Raw genomic sequence first — 27,407 nt, forward strand, 5'->3', positions numbered from 1 at the left:
TTTGATCCGAATAAATTGGGACGTCCTGTTTCTAAACGTACGTTGTCTAATTGGCTGGCAGTGTGCATTTCATTCTGTTATGCTCAGACCGGACTGACACTGGAAGGTTCTGTCACGGCCCATAGAGTCCGAGCTATGGCAGCATCGGTAGCTTTCCTCCGTTCCACTCTTATTGAGGAAATCTGCAAGGCTGCTACTTGGTCCTCAGTTCATACTTTTACATCTCATTATTGTCTGGATGCATTCTCCAGACGGGATGGACACTTCGGCCAATTTGTTTTGCAAAATTTGTTTTCCTAATGGCCAACCTTCCCTCCATCCCTCTTTTTGTTAGCTTGGAGGTCACCCATCAGTCAAGAATATGCTGCCTGCTTGTCCTGGGATAAAGCACAGTTACTTACCGTAACAGGTGTTATCCAGGGACAGCAGGCAGATATTCTTGCGTCCCTCCCACCTCCCCGGGTTGGCTTCTTAGCTGGCTTATCCTAACTGGGGACCGCGCGCCTCCGTCGGGCGGGAAGGCACTCGCGCGTGCGCGGTGCGGCCTACCAGAACTTTCCAAGTTCTTAGAGTGCAATCACTCTAAAATTGTCCGTACCGGGGCTCCGTCGGTGCCGTCACCCATCAGTCAAGAATATCTGCCTGCTGTCCCTGGATAACACCTGTTACGGTAAGTAACTGTGCTATTCTGTGGTATGATTGCAGATGCTTTAATTGCAACCAATTCCTGCTTTAGTTTACAGAGCTCCTCCTTGATACTAAAAAGCTGGACAGTTGGGCCAAACCTTAAGCATCCAGATGGTGTTCCTTGGAACTAAAGTACCAAAAGTCTCCATTAGTGCGTATTTTGATGTTTCATCATTTAGAATTTTGGTACAATCACTTATATTAAGTCAACTTGATTACTGCAATATTGCCTACTTAGCAATTTCTCAGAAGAATATGCAACGATTGCAAATGGTGCAAAATGCGGCAGTCAGGTTAATTTTCAGGTTGAAGAAATACGATCATGTAACACCTTCCTATCGAGTGCTGCACTGGTTGCCGATGGAGGCGCGTATGAAGTTTAAGTTTGGTTGTTTTTGTTTTAAGGTTTTTTTTGTTTTAGCTCCTAAATACATAACTGAGCTTTCTCTTCTGCAACCAACAGACATAAGAGAAGCTCACACCTGAATTTTGTTTTTCCGCCAGTTAGAGGATGTGAACTTAAACATCATCAATATCTTTTTTGTTATGGGGCAAAGATCTAGAACAATTGCTTCTGCTTACTGATACTTATGGGGAATTTAGGAGACATCTAAAAACACATCTGTTTTTGAAGCACTTAGTAGCTGATTTGTAGAATTTTATCATACAATAATCAGATCTTTTTAGGGTTTTTAGTTATTAGTTTTTACCTTTTTAGTTTTATTCAATTTGTTGTATTTTTAACTTGTAAACCGCATAGAACTTTATGACCTTGCGGTATATAAACTGTTATTATTAGATATAGATACAAGCAATTCCCCCAATTTCTGTGTTTGCTTATAAGGCTATTTTACATAAATGTTTTTGTAGTACAGACTGCAAAAGGTAAAAATTTGCCTCTTTCTACAGACTATGTTTGAAGATGTAAGTGGATTTGGAGCCTGGCATCGCCGCTGGTGTGTGCTTGCTGGATATTGCATTTCATATTGGACATACCCAGATGATGAAAAACAGAAGGTCAGGATATTTTGATGTACCTAAGCAATTGTTGAAAAACATATTAAAAACAGATTGGAAGATTATTTAAAGAACAAAAGGTATCTCAACTATAAAATGAGTAAGCTATAATATTTCTTGGAAGTTGAGCAGCTCACCTTAGTCACAAGTAAATTTCATGACCATGTTCCATTCCAAACAGTCTTTTAATGGTCTTTGGAAAGGCACAAGTCTTTCATTGCTCATCAATGATAGTTCGCACACTACAGTGACCCTGCAGATGGAAAAGGGAGGTATAGAAGGAGGGGAACAAGCCTGGATGGAAGAGAGAAGGGAGATGATAGAAGGGGATGTAAAAGGGGGGAGACTGTATGGAAGAGGGAAGAGACAGAGGAGGGAGATACTGATGGAAGGGGGAGGGAGTGTGGAGATGCTGGCTGAAAAGGGGGAGAGGAGGCAGATGCTGGATGGAAGGGGGAGAGAAGTGAGCAGATATTTTGGGGGAGAGATATAGAAGGGCAATAATGATGAAAGGGGAGATATAGAGGGAAAACACAGTATAGAAGGGAGGAGCGAAAGAGGGCAGAATTAGTAAAAGACTGGAAATAAGGGAAAGTAAAATAGGAGAGCCAGGGTGAGGGAAAGAGATGGAAAGCTGCTGGTAGACTGTTAAAAAAGTGGGAAGTTGAAAATAAGAATGAGTAAAATCTGGACATAGAGGTAGTAAAATAAACCGAAGAAATCTGAAAGGAAAAGGAGGAGAGAAAAAAACCTCGAAAGAGACTTAAGACAGAGGAAAGCAGAAACTAGAGAAGTGAATGGCCAGAGCATAAATGTAGAAATAATTTTATTTTTAACTCAGGATACTACCTGTGTTTATAAAGGCTAATGTAGGCAGCAATGGAGACAAACTGGATGGCAAGAATCAAATTCAGCTGCCTTTATTGTGGAAATCAATAGATGACATATACTAATTGTTAAATAACTTGTTAATTCTACACTGTATAGCATCTGGTGATTGCGATTACTTGTAACATGAAGTCATGTTATTTGTACAGCTTTGTTTCATTTTTTTCATTTTGTTAAACTTCAATAAAAACTTATTGATCTTAAAAAAAAAAAAGACTCACTTGACACGATTTGTGTTTCGGTCCCTAGGCCTGCATCATGAGTCCAAATGCTGTACTGGATTCGCATTCCAATATCGTGTCGGAATAAAAAAAACATCAACTTAAAATATTATGGATCTGTGATAAATCCGAATGAATACACTGCAACTGCTCAGTAGTGCTTGCATTGATTTCCACAATAAAGGCAGTTGAATGTGATTCTTGCCATCCAGTCTGTCCGTCTCCATTGCTATTTCCTTTTGTTGAACTTTGGTTGCTGTAGATTTTGTGCTTCTGTTGTTGTGTTTGTAATAAATGTAGGTCCCCTTTTATCAAGCCACATTAGGATATTTTATCACCAGCCACTAGTAAAAGCTCCGATGCTTATAGGAATTCTGTGAGCGTTGAGCTTTTACCATAGCAGCTGGCGATAAAAACCCATAATGTGGCTTGATAAGAGGGCCATAAATACAAAATAGAATTAAGATGATATCTTTTCATTGAACTAATTTTAATACTAATTGAACAAATTTTTGACCAACTGTCAAGAGTCCAAAACCTACTTTCTAAAGACAGCTTACTGTCTTGACCTGGGGACGGAGGTGTTGGCTTCTGAGAGCTATCTAAAAAATATGTTAAGTCCTTTCAATAAAAAAATCATATATTCTTTAACACTCTCCAGACCAGTAGAGGTTAATCTTACAAGTGGAGACTGAAACAAAACTGTGGAATAGTACATAAGCGGTACCTTCCTCTATTCCTGTCAGTCTTCTTTCAGTTTCCTGCAGGTGTGAGTGAGCTCTACCCATCTCCCTTGGTAGGGCTGTTGGAATTTGTTTAGGGTTTCTAGTCCCCATTTTTTGGCCGGATTGAGCTTGGGTGGGTCCTGTTTGGGGGTCCGTCCAATCTCGGGGGTGTCAAACCCGGCAGGTCTCGTGCTGGGTCCCTCCCCCCATTTCCTCCACCTCCCCACATTTTTTTAGAGGAGCCTAAGCAGTAAGCCTTGCCCCCTAAGTCAAACAAGACATATTGTTTTGAGAGTCTGTGGAGTCTGTTCTGTTAAAAAAAAAAAAAAATCCTGAGGTAGTGCCGGTCTGAAGGGTTGCTTTTACTTTAACTACGCTCTAAATTACTGTAGTTTTTGACTAACCGGCACTTTTCTTCTAGCTAGGTCGCATATGGACCAATTGAGCACTTCTCAGGGGAAGTGGTGCACAATTTGGTCCAGATGCAAGGCACTTGGCGGCCTGCCTGAAAACAGCTGTTCGGGCCTGTACGGTCGTGGAGCTTCGTCAGCAGAGACTGAAAGTGTCCAGGGCTCCCTGGCCTTAGTGCCTTGTGAGTCGGCAGAGAGCAGTGGGGAAGCCCGATCTTCCCTCACTGTCCCCGGAGGGATTCCCTCTCAGCTGATTTTTATTATCAGCTGATGCTGGCTTGCCTTCTTTAGCATCTGGGTCAGTTCAAGCTTCCTAGCCGTTATAGGCCCTGGAGGGGTTATTTTTGGTGGGAACTTTGCCATTTTATCAGACAGGCCCCTCCATTTTGTCTGCAACCTCAGGTGACCTTCCCCCTGTATTGGAAAACAGGGGCAGGCTTCATCTGGGTCCCCTGCTGTGGCAGGGAGTCCCATGGAACCCCTGGGGGGTTTTCCTCTGATTATTTTTTCTTTGTGCAGAGCCTATTTTTAGGCAGTTGGGGGTCCAACGTGTGCCTGGGTGGTTTCAGGGGGTGTTCCCTCTGCACCCCCCGTGGCTTTGCCTCCCTCTTCTTTGGCGTCCCCTCTTCCTCCTCGTCCAAGCTCCCAAGGGTGGCTAGGGTTGTGGATTGGTAGTCAGAGGAGCGTGTTGGCCTGGATGAGGATCTGGACCCTTTTGACGAATTCCAGGATCCTCTTGAGAGGATGGCCACCGGCATCGAGGTGTCGGGTTTCCTGCCTTCCCACGAAGAGGCGTCCATGGTGCACCTTTTTTCAGAGGGATGAGCTACCAGACCTGATTCAGCAGGTCTCATCGGTGCTGCATTTTGAAGAAGCGCCACCGGAGACCCCGCGTGTGGGGAAACCTCTTAGGGGGATCCGTACGGTTTCCCGCTCTTTTCCTATGCATCAGAATATTTGGGATATTGTACTGGTGCAGTGGAATACTGCCGGAGGTGCCATTTCGGTTAGTGTGCACCATGGCTTGTTTGTATCCCATCCCGGAGGAGGATAGGGCTAATTTAAAGTCGCCAGTGGTGGACGTGGTGGTCTCAGCGATTTCTAAACAGCATACCGTGCCTGTTGAGGGCAGTTCTGCCTTACGGGACTCTGAAGAGCGTAAGTTGGACACCATTCTTAAGCAGAATTTTAATGTTTCTGCTTTGGGGGTTCAGGCGGCTATTTGTGGGAGGCTGGTGGCTCGCACTGTGTTTCGGTGGACCGAGCATATCCTGGATCGTAAGTCTGATGACTGGTCCTTAGTGCATCAGGAAGTGGCAAAGATTGAGAAGGCTGCCTCGATTCTCTTGGATGCTCTCTATGACTCGGTGCGGATGTCGACTAAGTCTATGACTTTTGGAGTGGCCGCGCGACATACCTTGTGGCTTCGCACTTGGTCGGCAGGTGCAGTATCCAAAACTAAGCTTACCAAATTTCCCTTTCAGGGGTCTTTTTTGTTTGGAGAGGACATAGATAAGTTGGTTCAGACTCTGACGGACTCTAAGGTGCCCCACCTGCCTGAGGACCGTGCTCGCCCAGCGAATAGAGGTGGCACTGCTAAGGCCTTGAGCATGCACAGATGCTCAAGGCCCAGCCCAGGCAAGAGGCGGGATCTTCGTTAACTGGCACCGGCACATCCTGTGGGTTGCTGCTGCATGCCGGTGCCAGATGGGGTAAGGGGCTTGTTTGGGCAGGCGGGGGATGCCGCTTCCAGCAAGGGGGTGCGATGCTTTCTCGGGGGGGGGGGGGGGCGTTCACGGGCAGATGCAATGTTGGTTTGAGCGGGGGGGGGGGAAGCAGCGCCGGTAGCCTCGGGGGGGGGGGAGGTGGAACCAATCAAGCGAGTTTCCATTACTTCCTATGGGGAAACTCGCTTTGATATACGAGCAATTTGGTTTACGAGCATGCTTCTCGAACGAATTATGCTCGTAAACCAAGGTTCCACTGTATTAGTTATTACTCCTGTTTGGAGTATTGTTTATTTCTGTTTCAAGTTCTTAGTTCTGCTTGGCTATTTGACAGACTGATAGGAATAGGGGAAGGTTCCTCTTATGGACTATTCCACAGTTTTGTTTGTCTCCACCTGCTGGTCATGATGAGATATATACCCACTTGTAAGATTAACTCTACCAGTCTGGAGAAGCTAAAAGAAAGTAAATTAGCAGGTATGAACCTAATTTCTCCTTCCTTTTTTATTTATAATTGTAATTTTTACATCCCCCACCCCCTTTTACTATGTCACGGTAGAGGTTTCTACTGCAGCCCAGAGCGCTAAGTGCTCCTAAGCATCTTCAATCCTCAAAGAATTCCTATGAGCATCGGAGCATTTAGCACTCCGGGTTGCTGTAGAAACCTCTACTGCAACTTAGTAAAAGAAAGCCTTAATGTGTAATGTACAGTGTGTAATACCATCAGTCCTTTGCTAATGAAAAGGATTTTTTTTTCTCACATGAACTCTGTCTTTAAAGGGAACATTGCCTCAGAGGTATACCAGTGTGAGGTAAAATGAAAAAACTTAACTACTATCAGCAAAAAATGAAGTCTATAAAGTGACTTTGGGGCCAGATTTCATTTTTGATGCTAGAAATAAGCTTTTTTTTTGTACAAATTAGTAATGCAATAATATTTTTGCTTTTTGTTTTTTTTAAATTTTGGATAAAAGATCTTGTACCTGTACTGCTGCTCTGCAGAACTGAAGAAATGTTTCTTCTAACTTCTGTCAAAACTATGCTCAATGGGATTTTTAAGCCTTTTTTTGGTCAATCCTGTTGACTCTTTGATCCAACCACTGCCACGCACAGAGTCAAATTTTTTTCATATCTTTGTTCTTTTTGTAAAGAGGAAAATGTCATCTTGATTTCACATCAATGACTTTTTTTTCCATCACTTCGTCTGAAAAGTAGGTCAGTTGCTTGAAGTTTTTCTCTAATTCAAACAGAGCTGGTGTCATCTCTAATTATTACAAGGCTTGCTGTAAGTGTATGTGAAAAGTAAGTGATAGCATTGCAAAGATTTAATCCAAAACAGAGCTTGAAGGTTAAAATCTGGGCTTTTCTTGTTTAAGAAAATCTAGCACCTCAAAACTGTCATGAAAGACTCAGCTCAAGAACTGTGAAGCAGCAGCAACCGTATTTCATCCTATTTATTATGATCCCTGGAAGGTTATCGCCTTTTATTCCCTGTGCCAAAGAAAGTCCATTACAAGATCACCCTCTCTCCCCCCACCCCCAAGCCTGTTGCAGTAGACAGGACATTGCAGAGAGAGGGCTTCTGGACTAGAGAGTTGCGTGGGGACAGAAATCAAACCCATCCCCGCTAGGAGTCAAGCCCGTCCCTGCTGGAATCAAATCCATCCCCGCCCATCCCTATATAAACTTCAGAAGTAGTTATTTCATTTATTACTGAATTAAAGGCTCTGGTAGAGACCCATTTACAAATAAGCAAAGACACTTTAATTTGGAAATATTAATTGAGAAGAATACATACTTTGTAAATGGGTTTCTACCATAGCCTCTAATGTAAATATAAAACATAAATACTCGGCTGATGAGGACCCTCAAGCTGTCAGCTGAGGACTTCCTCTGCAGTTGGCTGGGGGTCCCTTTTGCCAAGCTTGGCAAGCAGCAGTAGCGTCCGAGTCACAGATGCTGGCACTTCAGTGGCTCATGGATGCTGCCAGCGACTGCTGCACTTGGTGGAGGGAAGTTTTGGCCATTTATATAGGAGGTCCTCTGCTAGCGGTACGTGGGGATACCCACCAGCCACAGCAAGTACTTCAACACTGTAGAAATAAAACCAGAAATGCATTTACTTTTATTTTGAACACAATACAAAGACATCTGCTATATACATTTCCCAAAGCTAACATATTTTAGTCAATAAATTCTGTTTATCCCAGGACAAGCAGGCATGATATTCTCACATGTGGGTGACGTCATCTACGGAGCCCCAGCGCGGACAGCTTTTCAAGCAAACTTGCTAGAAGTTTCAAGTTTGCACACTGCACCACGCATGTGCTAGCCTTCCTGCCCACTAGAGGACGCATCTCCACCTCGTGGTCCTCAGTTCAATTTCATCCGCGGAGCCAGAAGCCCTGTGGAAAATTGTGCTCTTCAATTGCCTTCTGTCGCCGCGGCTGTGTCCTGTTTTCGACACGGTCGCTGCGTTTTTCCTTGTTCTTTTATTGTTTTCTTTCAGTTATCGTCGAAAAAAAAAAAAAAGTTTTATTTTTCTCCGTCGCTCCGGGGGCTCCCGGTAGCCGCGGCCATGGGACCTCGTCTGTTCCCGGCCGCTTTTTGGGCCAATGTCCCGTCCTGTGACGGGCTTTAAAAAGTGCAGTCGGTGCGACCGACTCTTGTCCATCACTGATCCTCACCGGTGCTGTTTGCGGTGCTTGGGCCCTCAGCACCCGACTGACTCTTGTTCCCGGTGTGCCACTTTTCAGAAAAGGGCTCTCAAACGCCGCAAGGCCCGCATGGCGGAACTTTTCGCCGTTGATTTCCCTGCCGGGAAGGCCTCGAGTTCGGCCTCGGCTTCGGCCCCGGCCTTGACCTCGGCCTCGACCCCCTCGACTTCGCCACTGCCTTCGGTCCCATCGAAGCCTGTTGCCTCGTCCAAGCCTGCCTCGGGTAAGTCTTCACTTCCCTCCTCAGCTCCGGGATCGACCAAGAAGCCATCCTCGGGCTCCTCGACGGCGGGAGGGTCTGCCTCCGCCCAGCCCAAGGTGTCCAAATCGATTGCCCCGAGGGAATACTCGAGACCGAGGTCGCCCTCTGAGGAGCATCGACCGGTCTCGGTGCTACCACCTGGGATGGGGATCCCGGCTTTCCAGGACTTGCTCCGGGCTTTGATCGCCTCGGAGCTGTCCGGGGCCATTGAGCACCTGCAGCAGGCTTTGGCCTCGACTGCATCGGTCTCGGCTGCCCCGCAGTTGGCGACCTCGGTCTCGGGTACTGGGGCTTCGGGCCCCGAGGTGCGTACTACCTCGACCCCGGCTTTGCCCTCGGACCCGGCTTCGGTGGTCCAACCTGAGCGTAGCGTGCGGCCCCGTGACAGGATGTGCCGGGTGCGGAGGCTCTCGTCCACTTCTTCCTCGAGGTCCTCGCGAGGCTCCTCGCCTTCGGGCAGGCCTCGGGCGAGGCGCCGTCCGAGGAAGGCCAAGCGATCTCGGGCCTCGCCTCGGAGGCGCGGTCGCTCGTCGCCGCTCAGGGGCGAGACCTTACAGGTCTCGGAGCTCCGCTTGGATAACCCTAGCCTTTTTCGCTCCCCTGTCGGAGAGAGTTCCCGTGCCTCCTCGCCGGGGCGGAAGGGTCGGGCCTCGATACCTCGTACCCCGGGGGGTTCCCCCAAGGGTTCCTTCAGGCATGACCGGTCCCCGACCCCCTCGAGGTCCCGGGAGCGAGCCTCATGGGGATCGGGGTCGGGTAGAGAGCCGAGGTATTCCCGCGAGGCCTCCCCCTTCTGCTCGGCAGGGAGATCTCGGTCTCCTCCGCCTGCCAGACCTTCGACATTCTCCAGGTTTGTGCAGGATATGGCGGGTGCTTTGGGCTTGGACTTGTTGGCAGGTTCCCATTACACCAAAGAGTTTTTGGAGGAGCAGGATCTTCCTATTCCCCCGAGGGAATCCCCTCGCCTTCCGCTGAATAAGGTCCTTCATCAGACCTTTCTCAGAAATTTGGAAGCCCCTCTTACGGTCGCGGTGGTGCCGTCCAAGATGGAGTCGAAATACCGGACCATTCCTCCTAAGGGGTTCGAGAGGGCACAACTCTCTCACCAATCCCTCCTGGTGGAGTCGGCGCTCAAGAGGACGCAACCTTCCAGGGTGTCTGCAGTTGTCCCGCCTGGGAGGGAAGGGCGGACCCTCGACAAATTTGGTCGTCGCCTCTACGCTAACTCTCTGATGGCGACGAGGGTCCTGAATTATGCCTTTGCATTTTCTTTGTACTTGCGTAACATGGTGAAGGACCTCCCCAGTTATCGGGACGTCATACCGAATTCCCATAGGGAAAGGTTCGTCACCTTTATGTCAAATCTCTCTCAACTGCGCCTGTACCTATTCCATGCGGTGTACGACGCCTTTGAACTCGCCTCGAGGGTATCGGCCTGTGCGGTGGCTATGCGCCGGCTGGCGTGGCTCCGTACCCTCGAGATGGACCCCAACCTGCAGGAGCTTTTGGCGAATTTACCCTGCGTGGGTTCTGAGTTGTTTGACGACTCCTTGGAGGCGGCGACCAAATGTCTGTCGGAGCAGGAGCGCTCTCTTACCTCCCTGGTCCGCCCTAAACCTAGGGCCCCGCTGCAAAAACCTTTTCGGCAACCCCCGAGAAGGTACCCGCAGAAATCTACGCCGGCCTTCTCGAGACCTCCGCCCCGACGCCCACCCCAACAGGGTAGGGGAGGTCAGCCTAAACCCCCAGCGCAGGGAGCGTCCAAGCCGGCGCCGTCCTTTTGACGGGATGTGCGGTTGGGGGCGGGCCCCCTCCGCAGTATCGCCGGACCCCCTCCCCATCGGGGGTCGACTCAGGTCCTTTTACGGGGCTTGGACCGAGATTACATCCGACGCATGGGTGCTCCGGACCATCTCCGAGGGCTATTCGCTCAACTTCTTAGCGCAGCCTCCAGACATGCCACCCAGCGCTTGCCCGTCCAATCGGAGCCAGTTGGCCCTTCTCCTGGTCGAGGCCAGGGCCTTGTTGAGCCTACGGGCAGTGGAGCTTGTCCCTCTCGACCAGTGGGGTCGGGGTTTTTACTCCTGTTACTTTTTGGTCCCGAAAAAGACCGGGGATTTGCGCCCCATTTTGGACCTACGGAAGCTCAACAAGTTCCTGGTCCGGGAGAAGTTCCGTATGTTATCACTTCCGGTTTTGTACCCCCTGTTGGAGGAAGGGGATTGGATGTGCTCCCTGGACTTGAAGGAAGCATATACCCATGTTCCGGTGCTTCCCGCTTGCCGCAAGTTCTTACGGTTCCAAGTGGGGGATTTGCACCTTCAGTATCGGGTCCTTCCCTTTGGTCTCGCGTCGTCCCCTCGGGTATTCACAAAGTGTATGGTGGTAGTCGCGGCGGCCCTGCGCTCTCGGGGGCTACAGGTATTTCCCTACCTGGACGATTGGCTGATCAAGGCCCCGACCAAGGAGGGAGTTATTTTAGCGACCCAACAGACTATCATCTTACTTCAACGTCTAGGGTTCGAAGTGAACTTTCCCAAGTCTCAGTTGCGCCCGGCTCAGTCTCTCCAGTTTATCGGAGCCGTGCTGGACACGGTTCGCCTCCGTTCCTTCCTCCCCCCTCCTCGGCGGGAGGCCTTGCTTCGGTTAAGTCGCCAAGTTTTGAAGCGATCCGTGGTGTCGGCTCAGCGTATGATGATCCTTCTGGGCCACATGGCATCGACGGTCCACGTCACTCCCTTCGCCCGCTTGCATTTGAGACTTCCTCAGTGGACTCTGGCCTCTCAATGGTGGCAGGATCGCGACCCAGTCTCTTGTCCAATAACAGTGACTCCTTCTTTGAAACGCTCGCTCCGTTGGTGGACCGACTCTTCCAGTCTTTCAGGGGGTTTGCTGTTTCTCGTTCCTCCGTGTCGCAAGGTCCTGACCACGGACTCCTCGGAGTACGCGTGGGGGGCACATCTCGACGGTCTGCGAACGCAGGGTCTATGGTCGGCCGAGGACCGTCTTTGTCACATCAATGTGTTGGAGCTCCGTGCCATTTTTCTGGCTGCTCGAGCTTTCTGCCACCTGCTGCACGATCAAGTAGTGCTCGTGCGGACGGACAACCAGGTGGCGATGTATTATGTAAACAAGCAGGGGGGGACGGGCTCTTGGCCTCTATGTCAGGAAGCGCTGCGCCTTTGGGAATGGGCGATCTCCCAGAACATCTTCCTGCGGGCGGTTTATATTCAGGGAGAGGCCAATTGTCTGGCCGACAAACTCAGTCGTCTCCTTCAGCCGCACGAATGGTCGCTCAACTCCCGAGTGCTGCGCGAGGTCTTCGACCGCTGGGGGACTCCTCAGGTGGATCTGTTTGCTTCTCCGGAGACTCACAAACTGCCCCTTTTTTGTTCACGGATGTACTCCCCGGACCGTCTCGAGGCCGATGCCTTTCTTCTCGACTGGGGAGAGAGGTTTCTCTGTGTTTCCTCTTTTTCCTCTGATCTTGAGGACCCTGGTTCATCTGAAATCGTCCAGAGCCACTATGATTCTCATAGCGCCTCGTTGGCCTCGTCAGTACTGGTTTTCCCTGCTCCTTCAACTCAGTGTCAGGGAACCTCTACTTCTGCCTGTTTTTCCCTCTCTGCTGTCTCAGTCGGGGTTCGCTGCTGCATCCCAAACTTCAGTCCTTACATCTGACGGCTTGGTTCCTTTCTCCCTGACTTCGGAGGTCAGGGAGGTGTTGGAAGCCTCGCGCAAGGTCTCGACTCGGCTTTGTTACTCCCAGAAGTGGACCAGATTTTCATCCTGGTGTTCCTCACATAGGCTGGATCCGAGTTCAGTTCCGGTGTCCTCGGTTCTGGAATATTTGTTGCATTTGTCCAAGTCTGGACTGAAGACGTCTTCTATTAGGGTGCATCTTAGTGCGATTGCTGCTTTCCACCGGCAACTAGAGGGGCGATCCCTCTCTCTTCATCCTCTGGTGGTTCGGTTCATGAGGGGCTTAGTGAATGTTAATTCTCCTCTAAAGCCCCCTCCTGTGGTTTGGGATCTTAATGTGGTCTTGGCTCAGCTAATGAAACCCCCTTTTGAGCCTATTGACAAGTCCCTTCTTAAGTTTCTCACTTGGAAGGTGCTCTTTTTGATTGCGCTCACGTCCGCTCGTAGGATTAGTGAGCTGCAGGCTCTGGTTGCGGACCCGCCTTTTACTGTGTTTCATCATGACAAGGTGGTTCTCCGCACCCATCCTAAATTTTTACCCAAGATTGTTTCTGACTTCCACCTAAATCAGTCTATTGTTCTTCCGGTGTTCTTTCCGAAGCCCCACTCTCATCCAGGTGAGGCGGCACTTCACACGCTTGACTGTAAGAGGGCGTTGGCCTTTTATCTCCAACGTACCAAATCTCATCGGAAGGTTGCTCAATTGTTTTTGTCCTTTGATCCTAATCGTCTAGGACACCCTGTTTCCAAGCGCACCTTGTCAAACTGGCTGGCTGCTTGTATTTCTTTTTGCTACGCTCAGGCTGGTCTTACGCTTCCGGGTCGAGTCACGGGGCATAAGGTCCGAGCGATGGCAGCTTCTGTTGCGTTCCTCCGTTCTACTCCTGTGGAGGACATATGTAAAGCTGCCACTTGGTCTTCGGTTCATACGTTCACCTCCCACTACTGTCTGGACACTTTGTCCAGAAGCGACGGCCGGTTTGGCCAGTCGGTGTTACGTAATCTGTTTTCCTAAATTGCCATCCTCCCACCTGCCCTTTTTTGGTTGGCTTGGAGGTCACCCACATGTGAGAATATCATGCCTGCTTGTCCTGGGATAAAGCACAGTTACTTACCGTAACAGGTGTTATCCAGGGACAGCAGGCATATATTCTCACAACCCGCCCACCTCCCCGGGGATGGCTTCTTTGCTTGATATGGAACTGAGGACCACGAGGTGGAGATGCGCCCTCTAGTGGGCAGGAAGGCTAGCACATGCGTGGTGCAGTGTGCAAACTTGAAACTTCTAGCAAGTTTGCTTGAAAAGCTGTCCGCGCTGGGGCTCCGTAGATGACGTCATGTGAGAATATATGTGAGAATATATGTGAGAATACATGTGAGAATACATGTGAGAATATATGCCTGCTGTCCCTGGATAACACCTGTTACGGTAAGTAACTGTGCTTTTTTACCTTTGTTATCTGGAAACTTATTTTTCCATCAAGTTGGTCCCAGTTTCTTTTTTCTGCTTTCCCATCTTCTGTAAATTCTTCTGTTGCTCTCCATTGGTTCCTCCTCTCCATCACCATAACACATCTTTCCCTTCATTACTTTCACCACTATGTCCAATATTCCTCGCTCTTGCATCCCTTTCAATGTGTCCCACTGTTCCCTTTCCACCACATTTTCCCCTCTCATCTTTCTCTTCCTTCTCATCTGTACCTCCCTCCCTCTCTCTGACCAAAAATTCTCCTCTTTCTTTCATTCTCCGTGTGTACACAACCATCTCTCTTTTCTGCTCACTGACACACACACGCCCAATTCTCCTTTTATATTCCCTCCCCCACCTCAGCATCTCTTTCCCTTCCTTCCTCTCTCCCCAGTTCATGCCTTCTGTGTCCAAAAACGCATTCCCTTCCCCACTTCAGCATCTCTTTCCCTCCCTTCCTCCATCCTCTCTCCCAGGTTCATGCCTTCTGTGTCCCGCCCCTTCATTCGAGTCCAGATAACAGCAGGGATTGGAAGCAATTCGAGCAGAGAGGCTTGTCTTTTTTTCCTGCCTGCAGCATGCCATATGTAGCCGACTCGGAAGTCTTCCTCCGAAGTCAGAGCTGACATCAGAGGGAAGGCTTCGCGTCAGTCTGGCAGCGGCTGAGGTGTCATGTGGGAGGGAGTAGATACTGGATGTAGGAGGTGAGAGGAGACAGACTGTATATAGAAAGGGGGAGGGATCAGACACACTGGATGAAAGGGGAAAGATAACAGACAAGCTGGAATGCCTGGGGAGAGAGAAAAAGAGAGATGATGGATATAAAGAAAAGGAGAGGGGAGGATGACATTGAATGACAGGGAGGAGAGGAGGCGGATGCGGATTAAAGGGAGGAAAGAGAAAGATGGGGCAGACACTGAATAGCAGGGAAAGAAAGAAATGAAGCAGATGCTGAGCTGAAATGGGGGAGAGAAAGATGGGCAGATGCTGGATGAAGGGGGCAAGAGAAGAGTGGATGATGGATGGGGTGACAGGGCAGAAAGGAGGAAGAGAGGAGACAGATCAGATGCTGGGCAGATACTGGATGGAAAGAGGGGGAGGGGCAGATGCTGGATGGAAAGGAGAGAGAGAGAGCAGATGCTGGATGGGAATGGAGGAGAGGGAAGATGCTGGAGAGAAAAGAGAGAGAACAAATGCTGGATAGAAGGGGAGCAGAGAGAGGGGGAAATGCTGAATGATGGGAGAGAAAGATGATAGAATTAGTGACAGACTAAGAAATAAGAAGTGGAATAAGAGAGCCAGAGTGAGGGAAAGAAATGGCAAACTATAGGTAGACAGAGCAGACCATCCAAGCTCACGGGGCTTCAGAAAGCTGGATCATTCCAGTAGCGACAGAGCAGCTTTCATCCTCGCTTGCTGCAGTCCAAGATACCAGGTCACAGCTCCTCGCTGGGTTTTTGCAGCTTTGGCTCAGCAGCCCTTGGCATCCACTGATCCACGCTCAGCTCTGAGCCACACATCGTGGCTTGTGCAGAAGAACCGGGCCCTGCACGCTGCACCTCACCAGTGAAGTTAACTTATCTCATTTCGGGTTTGTCCCGGGGGGGGGGGAGGAGGAGGAGGACTCTGCTCTAGTCTGCAAGTGATACCTCACCACGAATTAGCTGCAACAGTCTGTCACATAGGCATGGAGCTCAGCACGTAGGCACACAGAGTCTGTGTGCCTACATGCTGAGCTCACTGCCTATGTGACAGACTGTTGCTGCTGATTCGTTGGGACTCGGGAGCTCAGCTCGGAATTAGGTAGGCCTCGGGATAGGAACCCCGGGTCCATCCCCGTGGGAGTCCCATCAGCCTTGGAGGGGTCCCCATGGGAGTCCTGTGGGCCTGGGAGGGGTCCTCATGGGAGTCTCGTTGACCTAGGGGTGATTCCCGCAATCCTCATTCCTGTGCAGACCTCTATTCCAGACCAGGCCAAAGGTAGCAGGCTCACCTTGCTAATGCTGCTGGTGACCTGACCCTTTTTGTAGCGAAATGCTGGCTATCATCGGCACTGGGATTTTTTAAAAACCTTCTGAACTGGAAAGGTACACTGTCTTGCAGACAAGTTATACAAAACATCAAGTTAATTTAATTGTAACTGAATTTTAACTTAAGACATGTTAAACACAACAAAGGTTTTTTTATGCCGATGAGGAGGCACTGATAAGGTTTGTGCTGAGCCATGCCCTGAGACTTTTTCATTTACATTCATACAAAGTGGTTGAAGATATGATCTACTAATTTTAAAGATTTTTTCCTTTAATTTTACAATTGAAATTTATTTTGTTTGTAATATATTAAATTTCACATTTCCATTTTTTGGGAGTGATTTCAGTTCCTCCCGTAGCATTGTTTTATATCCTTCAATTCTCACAGCAACTTTTATTTAGAGCTCATAGTTCATTTCCTATCCCTATTGCTCCCCTTAATCATATACTGTTAATTTTTATATAAAGCTTATGTTTTTTAGATTAAACTGTCATACCCTTGTTGCCATATGGCAACTGAAATAAGTTTTTGTGGGTATGGAAGGGTTAAGATTTTAATTCATCTCTCTTCAGGATACACATGAGACGTGGGGGTGAAGTACTTGGACATGCTGTAAGAGGCAGTTTATGCTAGTACACAAAGGTGCAGTCTTGGAGAAAGTTTCCCTTCCAAGATATCAGCCAGCAAGGGTACTCAAAATCCTTGAAAATGTATTCTGAGTACTGGGGAAATTGTTAAAGTTCACAGTTTTTGTTTAATAAATTTTCTATTAAAGGTTATTTTTTCCTTTTCCTTTCCAGAATCCCATTGGCCGGATAAATTTGGCCAACTGCATTAGCAGGAATATTGAACCAGCCAACAGAGAATTCTGTGCAAGGCCCAATACATTTGAATTAGTTACGGTTAGACCTCAAAGAGAAGATGATAGAGAAACTCTTGTCAGCCAGTGCAGAGAGACACTGTGTGTCACTAAGTAAGTAAATGTACTTCACCTGCTGATTCTGATTAAGTTTTAGTTGAGATGTTTGAATTGTGTTGGTTTAAGTAAGTGCATCGTTCCATATTTGTCACGGTGGGCAAAATTGATAGCAACTGGACAAAAGTTTCCCAGTCCTATCATGTCATCTATGAGCTGGTATGAATGTGTGGTTAATATTAAAAACAGGTCTTACTCTAGAATAGAGCTTTCCTTGTATCCATCAAAAATGGAAGATGGTTTAAGCTTCCTTCTCCATTGCTTAAGTTGGGTACTTGACTACCATCTCATTGCTCTTGCTGGCTGTCTAATTTTAAAATAATCTATGGGTATATGGGGTATATGTTAATATAAAAATGATACTGTATATAGGGGAAACCACTGATAGCTTAACCACATACAGACATACACCACTATCCTATCAGCGGATTAAAAAGATCAACATTGAAACATAATTGTGAAAATTTCCTTCTCTACATCCATAATCCTACTGCTACTACTAATCATTTCTATAATGCTACTAGACATATGCAGTGCTGTACATCAGAACACAAAAGAGACAGTCTCTGAACCAGAAATGTTTTCAGGGGTGATGTGGAGAAACTGAAAGAAATCTCGGTGAATCTGGAAGATGTACTAAGCCAAATTGACAAGTTAAAAAGTGATAAATCACCTGGACTGGATGGTATACATCCCAGGATACTAAAAGAACTCAAACATGAAATTGCTGACCTACTGTTAGTGATCTGTAACCTGTCGCTAAAATAGTCTGTAGTACCTGAAGATTGGAGGGTGGCCAGAAGTGCTGCCCGATTCATGATTCGAATCGGTTCACCAATTTCACTTCGGGTGAATTGATTCAAATCGATTCAAAACAAAAAAATTGATTCCCAATTCGGCTGATCCTCGCCCCCTAAAGCATGAGCGGCAGCGTTGCTCTTGTTGGCCGGTCGCTGCCGCACCTGCTTTAGAGGCTATGGGGGGAGCGTCAGCCGGTTAGTGCTGCTGTCCGGTTCCCCTCCCCCTGGCGTTCGGTTCCTCTCCCCCTGGCGTCTGGTTCTGTTCCTTGGCGTCCCCCCTCCCCTGGCATCTCGCTTCCCCCCTGGTCTCCCCGCACCTTTTACCGTATCGAAGCAGCCTGCAGCAAGATTGCGATGCCAGCTATCTTTGCGATGCTTCGGTGCTGTTTCCTTCGCCGCGGTCATGCCCCTCCTCTGGAGGAAACGGCACCGAAGAAGCGCAAAGATTGTTGGCATTGCGATCTTGCTGCAGACTGCTTCTATACGGTAAATGGTGCGGGGAGGCCGGGGAAACACGCAGGCCTTCCCGGGGTGGGGGGGAGGGGGGAGCAGTCCTTCAGGGTGGGGCAGGCAGGCCTTCAGGGGAGACAGGCCTTTATGGGGGGGGGACAAGCATTCAGGGAGAATGCAGGCCTTCAAGGGGGACAGGCAGGCAGGCCTTCGGGGGGATGCGGGCCTTCAAGGGGGGGACAGGCCTTCAGGGGTGGGATGCAGACCTTTAAGGGGGGGACAGGCCTTCAGGGGAAGGGGGGCCCTGGTGTAGAAGTACAAGGAGGGAAGGGGGGGTTCAAAGAGACGTGCATATGCCGGACTTTGGGGGGGGAAGAAATAATGGGTCTGAAAATATAGGAGAGGGAGAGAGATGATAGACCATAGGATTTAGGGAGGGAAGGAACAGAAAGGGAGAGAAGTCTACAAGGGATGGTGTGGAGGGGGGGATAGAGATACTGGATAGGAGGTTAGTTGGGAAAAGAAAGGGAGAGATAGTGGACCCTGGGGTGGTAGGGAAGGAGGGAGAGATGCTGGATGAAAGGGTAGTTAAGAAAAGATGGATCTGTGGAGGGAAATGAAAAAAAGGAAAGATGCCAAACCTCCTGGGGAGGGAAGGGGAGGACAGGACAGAGATGGCAGATGGATGGTTAGCACGGAGAAAGAAGAAAGAAGGAGACCCTGGCAAGCAAGTTATCAGAAGACATTCAGAGCCTGGGACCAACAAGATTTGAATAATGACCAGACAACAATTAATTTTATTTTCTGTTTTGTGATTGCAATATGTCAGATTTGAAACGTGTATCCTGCCAGAGCTAGTGTTAGATCGTGAACGTGAGTTAGGATTTAACAGAGAGAGGAAAAGTCTTTTTTGTTTGTTTATTTTGTTTACACCACAGTGGTTAGAAGACAAAGTGGGTGAAGAGGCTATAAAATAAACCCACCAGGATGTTTTTTAAAAAACACCCAATTGGGCAGTAAAATTGAACCGAAAAACCAATTCAACAGACTGAATCGAATGAAAATTTTTTTTCCTGAATCAGGCAGCACTAGTGGCCAGTGTTATGCCGATTTTTAAAAAGGGTTCCAGGGAAGATTTGGGAAATCACAGACTGGTAAGCCTAACTTCAGTGCCAGGGAAAAACGTGGAAACGATTGTAAAAAAATAAAATTGTGGAACACGTAGACACATGATTTAATGAGACAGTCAGCATGGGTTCAGCCGAGGGAGATTTGCTGGATGACTTTGAAGGTGTAAATAAACATGTGGATAAAGGTGAGCCGATTGATGTAGTATATCTAGATTTTCAGAAAGCTTTTGATAAAGTTCCTCATAAGGCTCTTGAGAAGATTAAAGAGTCATGGGATAGGTGCCAAAGTTCAATTGTGGATTAGGAATTGTTTATCGGATAGAAAATAGAGGGTAGGGTTAAATGGTCATTTTTCTCAATCGAGGATAGTAAACAGTGGAGTGCCACAAGCATCTTCAAAGAAGTGGGCTTTGAGTCTGGATTTGAATATTGCCAATTTACTATTTTCGGGTTTTCATTTTTTTTTTTTTTTTTGGCAAAAGAAATGACCTCATACATCCCAGTCTATACAACAAGTTTCAAGTTTATTAAAATTTTGATATAAACGCAGCATCAAATATATTATCCCAGGACAAGCAGGCATGATATTCTCACATGTGGGTGACGTCATCTACGGAGCCCCGGCGCGGACAGCTTTTCAAGCAAACTTGATTGAAGTTTCAAGTTTGCACACTGCACCACGCATGTGCATGCCTTCTCGCCCACTAGAGGGCGCATCCCACCTCGTGGTCCTCAGTTCAAATTTTTCCGCGGAGCAAGAAAGCCCTGTGGATCTGAGCTCCAGTGTTTTTGCCTTCTAGCTGCCGCGTTTAGTTTGTTTTCCCCCTTCGAATTAGTTCGCGGTGCTGTTTTGCTTTTCGGTTCTTTTCAAAAAAAAAAAAAAAAAAAAAAGTCTTTCGTTTTTCGTCGGGCTCCGGGGGCTCCCGGAAGCCGTGGCCGCGGGACGTCGGTACGTTCCAGGCCTTCTTCTTTTTCTTCGTGGATGTCCCGTCCTGTTACGGGATTCAAAAAGTGCAGCCGGTGTGAGAGGTTGCTTTCCATCACTGACCCTCACCGGTGGTGCATTGTCTGTCTTGGGCCCGAACATCCGACAGACTCGTGTGATCGCTGTGCTACCTTCCAAAACAGGGCCCTCCGTCGCCGTAAGGCCAGAATGGCGGAATTGTTCGCCGTCGACGCGCCGCCTAAGGCCTCGACGTCGGCCTCGGCTTCGGCCCCGGCCTTGACCTCGGCCTCGGCGTCCTCGGGGGCCTCGGCCTCGCCTCAGCCCTCTTCCTCGAAGGCGTCGTCAGTGAAGCAAGCTTCGGGTAAGTCCTCTGTTCCATCCCCTTCAGCAAAGAAGCCATCCTCGAGTCAGGCCAAGGCGGGTGGGTCGACCCCGGCCCCGCATCGGACCTCGACTCCGCACACCCCGAGGGAATACTCGAGACCGAGGTCGCCCTCCAGGGAGTGTGCCCCGGACTCGGAACTCCCCACCTTCGTGGGGATTCCGGCCTTCCAGGATCTCCTCCGAGCTCTGATCTCCTCGGAGCTGTCGGGAGCCCTGGAAGTGTTGCAGCGTGCTGCGGTTCCGGCGGCCTCGACCTCGGCCGGGGCGCCTTCGGTCTCGGAGGCCCCGGCCTCGGCTCCCTCGGGAGCCCCGGCCTCGGCGACCTCGGTCTCGGGTACTGTGGCCCCGTTCACCTCGGTCTCGGCCCCGCCCCGGACCTCGACCTCGGGGGAACCCCCTGAGCGGAGTGTAAGGCCCAAAGAAAAGTTGCGCAGAGTGCGCCGTCTTTCCTCCTCTTCCTCCGGGTCTTCCAGGCACGCCTCGCCCTCGACGCGACCTCGGACGGGGCGTCGATCGAGGAAGTCTAAGCGGCCCCGAGGCTCGCCTCGGCGCGACCATTCCTCGTCGTTCGGGGGCGAGGCGCTGCAGGTGTCGGAGTTGCGCCTCGACAACCCGAGGCTCCTCCGCTCACCTCTTGGGAAGTCTTCCCGGGCCGCCTCGCCGAGGAAACGGGAGAGTGTCCCACGAACCCCGGGGTCCTCACCCAAGGGTTCTGCGAGGAGGATAACTTCCCCTTCCCCCTTGAGGGCCCTCGAGAGGGGATCCTGGGATTCGGGATCTGTTAGGGATCCTCATTATTCCCATGAGGCCTCCCCCCTCTCCTCGGTGGGGCGGTCGAGAACCCCGTCTCCCCAGGCTAGGCCGTCCTCATTTTCATCCTTCGTTCAGGACATGGCCCAAGCCCTGGGGATTGACCTGATGGTAGGTTCTCGGTATTCCAAAGAATTTTTGGAGGAACAGGACCTCCCCACTCCTCCTAGAGAGGTGCCTAGACTCCCTCTCAACAGTGTCCTTCTGCAAACCTGGCTGAAGAACTTGTCAAACCCTCTTACAGTCACGTCTGTGCCTTCAAAAATGGAATCGAAGTATAGGACGATTCCCCCTAAAGGGTTCGATAAGGCGCAGCTCTCACACCAGTCTCTTCTGGTGGAGTCTGCTCTAAAAAAATCACAGCCCTCACGGGTTTCTGCGGCGGTTCCACCAGGCAGGGAGGGGCGGACCCTGGACAAGTTTGGCCGTCGCCTCTATTCAAATTCCCTGATGGCCACCAGGGTTCTAAATTACGCCTTCACCTTTTCCTCCTATTTGCGTGGTATGGTGAAGGACCTCCCTCAATATCGAAACTCGTTACCGGACTCCCAAAGAGCAGGATTCGATAATTTTATGTCCAACCTGTCTCAATTGCGGTTGTACCTATTCCATGCAGTGTACGACGCCTTTGAGCTGGTTTCGAGGGTGTCGGCCCTCGCGGTGGCCATGCGCCGCTTGGCCTGGCTTCGCACCCTCGACATGGACCCAAACCTGCAGGAACGCCTGGCAGACTTGCCTTGTGTGGGGTCCGAGTTATTTGACGAGTCATTGGATGCGGCGACCAAGCGCTTGTCGGAGCAGGAGCGCTCTCTAGCATCCTTGATCCGCCCCAAACCTAGGCCCCCGCCGCAGAAACCCTTCCGGCCTCCGCCGCGCCGATACCCTCAGAAGTCGACCCCGGCTTTCTCGAGACCGCCTCCGAGACGTCCGTCTCAGCGAGGCAGAGGGGGACAAACCCAAGCCCCGGCGCAGGGCCCTTCTAAGCCCGCGCCTTCCTTTTGACGGGCTGAGCGGACGGGGCGGGTTCCCCTCCGCACTTTCACAGGAACCCCTTCCTATCGGGGGCCGTCTTCGGTCCTTCCGGGAGGCATGGACCGGGATTACCTCAGACGCTTGGGTGCTCCGGATCGTCTCCGAGGGCTACTCGCTCAACTTTGTGTCCTCGCCGCCGGACAGTCCCCCAAGTTCAGTCCCCTGCAATCGTTCGCAGCTACCGACCCTTATAACCGAAGCCAAAGCCCTCTTGAAGCTTCGGGCGGTCGAGCCGGTCCCCAAGGACCAGTGGGGTACGGGGTTTTACTCCCGCTACTTTTTGGTTCCAAAAAAGACCGGGGACTTGCGCCCCATACTGGACCTCAGGAAGCTCAACAAATTCCTGGCCCGGGAGAAGTTTCGAATGCTATCTCTCCCGATTTTGTATCCTCTCTTGGAGGAAGGGGACTGGATGTGCTCCCTCGACCTGAAGGAAGCATACACCCATGTTCCGGTGCACCCCGCCTGCCGAAGATTCTTACGATTCCAGGTGGGGGACCTCCACCTCCAGTACAGGGTTCTGCCCTTCGGCCTGGCCGCGTCCCCACGAGTATTCACGAAGTGCATGGTGGTGGTTGCGGCAGCCCTGAGGTCACGTGGACTCCCATGTGTTCCCTTACCTGGACGATTGGCTCATCAAAGCCCCGACCAGGGAGGGGGTTATCTCAGCGACCCGACAGTCTATTGCCTTCCTGCAAACTCTCGGGTTCGAGATAAACTTTCCAAAGTCTCAGTTGAGGCCATCTCAGTCTCTTCAATTCATAGGTGCGGTGCTGGACACGGTGCGCCTGCGCTCCTACCTGCCGACCCAGCGGTTGGAAGCCTTGGTACGGATGAGCCGCCAGGTCTCTCAACTATCGAGGGTGTCGGCCAAGCACATGATGATGCTGCTGGGCCATATGGCCTCGACGGTACATGTCACGCCGTTTGCGAGGCTACATCTGAGGATCCCTCAGTGGACCCTCGCGTCCCAGTGGCGTCAGGAGTGCGACCCGGTGTCTCGCCTCATTTCGGTGACTCCGCTTTTGCGGAAATCGCTGCGTTGGTGGACAGACTCTTCAAATCTGTCCATGGGGCTACTGTTCCGCACTCCGCCTTTTCACAAGGTCCTGACCACGGACTCCTCGGAGTACGCGTGGGGAGCCCATCTCGACGGTCTTCGCACGCAGGGCCTGTGGTCGGCAGAAGACCGTCGGTGTCATATCAACGTGCTGGAGCTGCGGGCCATCTTCCTAGCACTTCGAGCCTTCGTTCACATATTGCAGGACCAGGTGGTCCTCGTCCGCACGGACAATCAGGTGGCAATGTACTATGTGAACAAGCAGGGGGGAACGGGATCTTGGCCCCTCTGTTCCGAGGCTCTTCGCCTTTGGGAGTGGGCGGCCTCCCGGAACATCTTCCTCCGGGCGGTCTACATCCAAGGAGAACGGAATTGCCTGGCGGACAAACTCAGTCGACTTCTGCAACCGCACGAGTGGACCCTACACCCAGCAGTTCTACGCGAGGTTTTCGCTCGCTGGGGAACGCCACAGGTGGATCTGTTTGCCTCTCCGGAGACACACAAACTACCACTATATTGTTCTCGGATGTACTCGCGGGACCGTCTGGAAGCGGATGCCTTCCTACTAGACTGGGAAGGGAGGTTCCTGTATGCATTCCCTCCGTTCCCTCTGATCATGCGAACGTTGGTACACCTAAAATCGTCCACGGCCACGATGATTCTCATAGCACCTCGGTGGCCGTGTCAGCACTGGTTCTCCCTGCTGCTCCAGCTCAGTGCCAGGGAGCCTCTTCCCCTGCCTGTCTCTCCCTCTCTGCTATCTCAGAGTCAAGGATCCATGTTACATCCCAATCTGCAGTCATTGCACCTGACAGCTTGGTTTCTTGTTCCCTGACTCCTCCGGACCTGTCTCAATCGGTGAAGGAGGTGTTGGAAGCCTCCCGCAAGATCTCGACGAGGCTTTGCTATGCGCAGAAATGGACCAGGTTTTCCACCTGGTGTTCGTCTTTTCACCTGGATCCGGTATCAGTTCCGGTATCCTCGGTTTTGGACTATTTATTTCATTTGTCGCGCTCTGGCTTGAAAACCACTTCGGTGCGAGTTCATCTCAGTGCGATTTCTGCTTTCCACCAACCTCTGGATGGACGCCCTCTGTCTCTCCATCCCTTGGTGACACGCTTCATGAAAGGGTTACTCAGGGTTTGTCCCCCTCTTAAGCCTCCGTCTGTCGTGTGGAATTTGAATGTGGTCCTGGCTCAACTGATGAAACCCCCTTTTGAGCCACTCAACAAGTCCCTCTTGAAATTTCTGACTTGGAAGGTGGTGTTTCTGATCGCCCTCACCTCTGCCAGGCGGATTGGGGAGTTGCAAGCCTTAGTTGCGGACCCTCCTTTCACTGTCTTTCATCACGACAAGGTGGTTCTCCGCACCCATCCTAAGTTTTTACCTAAAGTTGTGTCTTGACTTCCACCTCAATCAGTCCATTGTCCTTCCTGTGTTCTTCCCGAAGCCCCACTCCCATCCCGGCGAGACGGCGCTTCACACGCTTGACTGTAAGAGGGCGTTGGCATATTATCTTCAACGCACCAGATCTCATCGGAAGGTTCCTCAATTGTTTTTGTCCTTCGATCCCAATCGATTAGGGCATCCAGTTTCCAAGCGCACTCTGTCTAACTGGTTGGCCGCTTGCATTTCCTTTTGCTACGCTCAGGCTGGCCTTCCTCCCCCGGGTCGAGTCACGGGGCACAAGGTCCGAGCAATGGCAGCTTCGATAGCCTTTCTCCGATCCACTCCGATGGAGGAAATATGTAAGGCTGCCACTTGGTCTTCGGTTCATACATTCACCTCTCATTACTGTCTGGACACTCTATCCAGGAGTGACGGCCGGTTTGGCCAGTCAGTTTTACAAAATCTGTTTTCCTAAATTGCCATCCTCCCACCTGCCCTGTTTTGGTTAGCTTGGAGGTCACCCACATGTGAGAATATCATGCCTGCTTGTCCTGGGATAAAGCACAGTTACTTACCGTAACAGGTGTTATCCAGGGACAGCAGGCATATATTCTCACAACCCGCCCGCCTCCCCGGGGATGGCTTCCTTGCTAGTTATGGAACTGAGGACCACGAGGTGGGATGCGCCCTCTAGTGGGCGAGAAGGCATGCACATGCGTGGTGCAGTGTGCAAACTTGAAACTTCAATCAAGTTTGCTTGAAAAGCTGTCCGCGCCGGGGCTCCGTAGATGACGTCACCCACATGTGAGAATATATGCCTGCTGTCCCTGGATAACACCTGTTACGGTAAGTAACTGTGCTTTCAATGCATATAACAATAATAAATTGAGGGGACAAATAAAACCATTTAAAACAATGAACATACAATCATATCCATAATTAATTAATGATACATAAGGAAGGGAGGGATAAACTAAAATTGTTAAAAAAAAAAAAAAAAAGGATTTAGAAAAACATTTAGGGAAGGACAACATCTGACGGGTTATTAGAAAATTTAAAGATAAGACTTGGTCTAAAAAGAAAATTATCTAATCTAAGACTCATATGCATCCTTGAATAGGTAACTTTTTAATTTGCTTTTAAATTTATCTAAAGAGCTTTCAGCGCGTAAATAGATTGGTAGCTTGTTCCAAAGCTGGGGTCCCAAGATAGAAAAGATTGTAGTTCTTCTGGTGCCTATTACTTTCAATGACGGAATGGTCAGTAAATGCTGATCTGTTGAACTTAGAGATCTAGCTGGGGAATATGGTATTAAATATCGATTTAAGAATAGTAACCAGTGTGCGTTTTGCAAAAGTGGAGTGACATGATCGTATTTAGTAATAATTTTTATTGCTGTGTTTTGAATGATTTGTAACCTTCTTATTTCTTTCTGTGTAATGCCTTGATATAATGTATTACAGTAATCCAGCCTGGAAATAACCAAAGAGTGAATTAGGACATTGAGAGCTTTGGGTTCTAAGATTTTGGCTAGGGATCTAATGAGGCATAGTTTATAGAAACAGTTTTTAACTACGGAACTGATCTGATCATGGAAGGATAACTCGTGGTCCAGTAATACTCCCAATATTTTAGTCATCGTCACTTTTTGTAGTGGAAAGTTGTCCAAAAAGATTTGTGCTCCGAATGTAATATCCTTTTTCCATGGCAAGAACATTACTGAGGATTTAGACGGATTCAGAGCCAACATGTTGTCTTGTAGCCATTGACTAATTTGTTTTAACTTTTATTGTTTATGTTCATTATCTCATTAGAATCGACAGTATTTAATGGATGTAAAAGCTGGATGTCATCTGCATAGGCATAAACGGAAAATCCAATGGATTGACTTAATGTGAGAAGTGGAGCTAAGAAAATATTAAATAAGAGGAGACAGAATCGAACCTTGAGGTTTACCATAAGAATTTGTATAGTTACTTGAAGATGAATCATTGAAAATGACTTTAGCTGACCTATCTTGAAAATATGAACTAAACCAATTTAAAACTTGTTCGGAAATACCAATAGCAGATAGTCTCTTTATGAGTAAATGATGGTCAATAGTATCAAATGCTGCCAATAGGTCAAGTGAAATCAAAAGTACCGATTTATGGTGATCCAAGTAATGTTGAATGTTGGTTGTAAGACCTATCATTGAATATTCTGTTGAGTAATTGGCTCTAAAACCTGTCTGGTGAGTGTGAGTTTTTTCAATAAAGTTGCTTACCTGATTGAAAACAGCTTTTTCCATTAACTTAGTGATGAATGGTAAGTTGGCGATTGGTCGATAATTTGGTTCAGATGAGATTGAGTCTTTAGGATTTTTAATTATTGTATGAATGATTGCCTCTTTCCATTCTTTTGGTATAATTCCTGTTAAACTATTTTCAATCATTGACTGGATGAAAGGATCAAAGAAGGAAAAGAAACGTTTTATTAAAAAGGGAGAATTGAGTGAGAGTCTGCACCTTTGATATTTATACTTTGTAGCAATTGTTTAAGGACCTCTAAGGTTGGTATTTGAAAATTAGCACAT

At 49.2% G+C, this 27,407-nt stretch overlaps 1 protein-coding gene across 4 annotated transcripts in view; it reads left to right on the top strand.

The window, feature by feature from the left end:
- The window catches only part of ANLN (anillin actin binding protein), a 321,192-nt gene that overhangs the window by 271,966 nt on the left and 21,819 nt on the right, over positions 1 to 27,407 (top strand). For all 4 annotated transcript variants that reach the window (XM_033930208.1, XM_033930207.1, XM_033930211.1 and 1 more), the window contains 2 exons: positions 1,597 to 1,704; positions 16,656 to 16,828. In XM_033930208.1, the coding sequence (XP_033786099.1) occupies positions 1,597 to 1,704; positions 16,656 to 16,828 (281 nt within the window). The remainder of the gene's footprint in view (positions 1 to 1,596; positions 1,705 to 16,655; positions 16,829 to 27,407) is intronic.

Source organism: Geotrypetes seraphini, chromosome 2 (genome assembly GCF_902459505.1).
Source record: "Geotrypetes seraphini chromosome 2, aGeoSer1.1, whole genome shotgun sequence".
Lineage (NCBI taxonomy): Eukaryota > Metazoa > Chordata > Amphibia > Gymnophiona > Dermophiidae > Geotrypetes > Geotrypetes seraphini.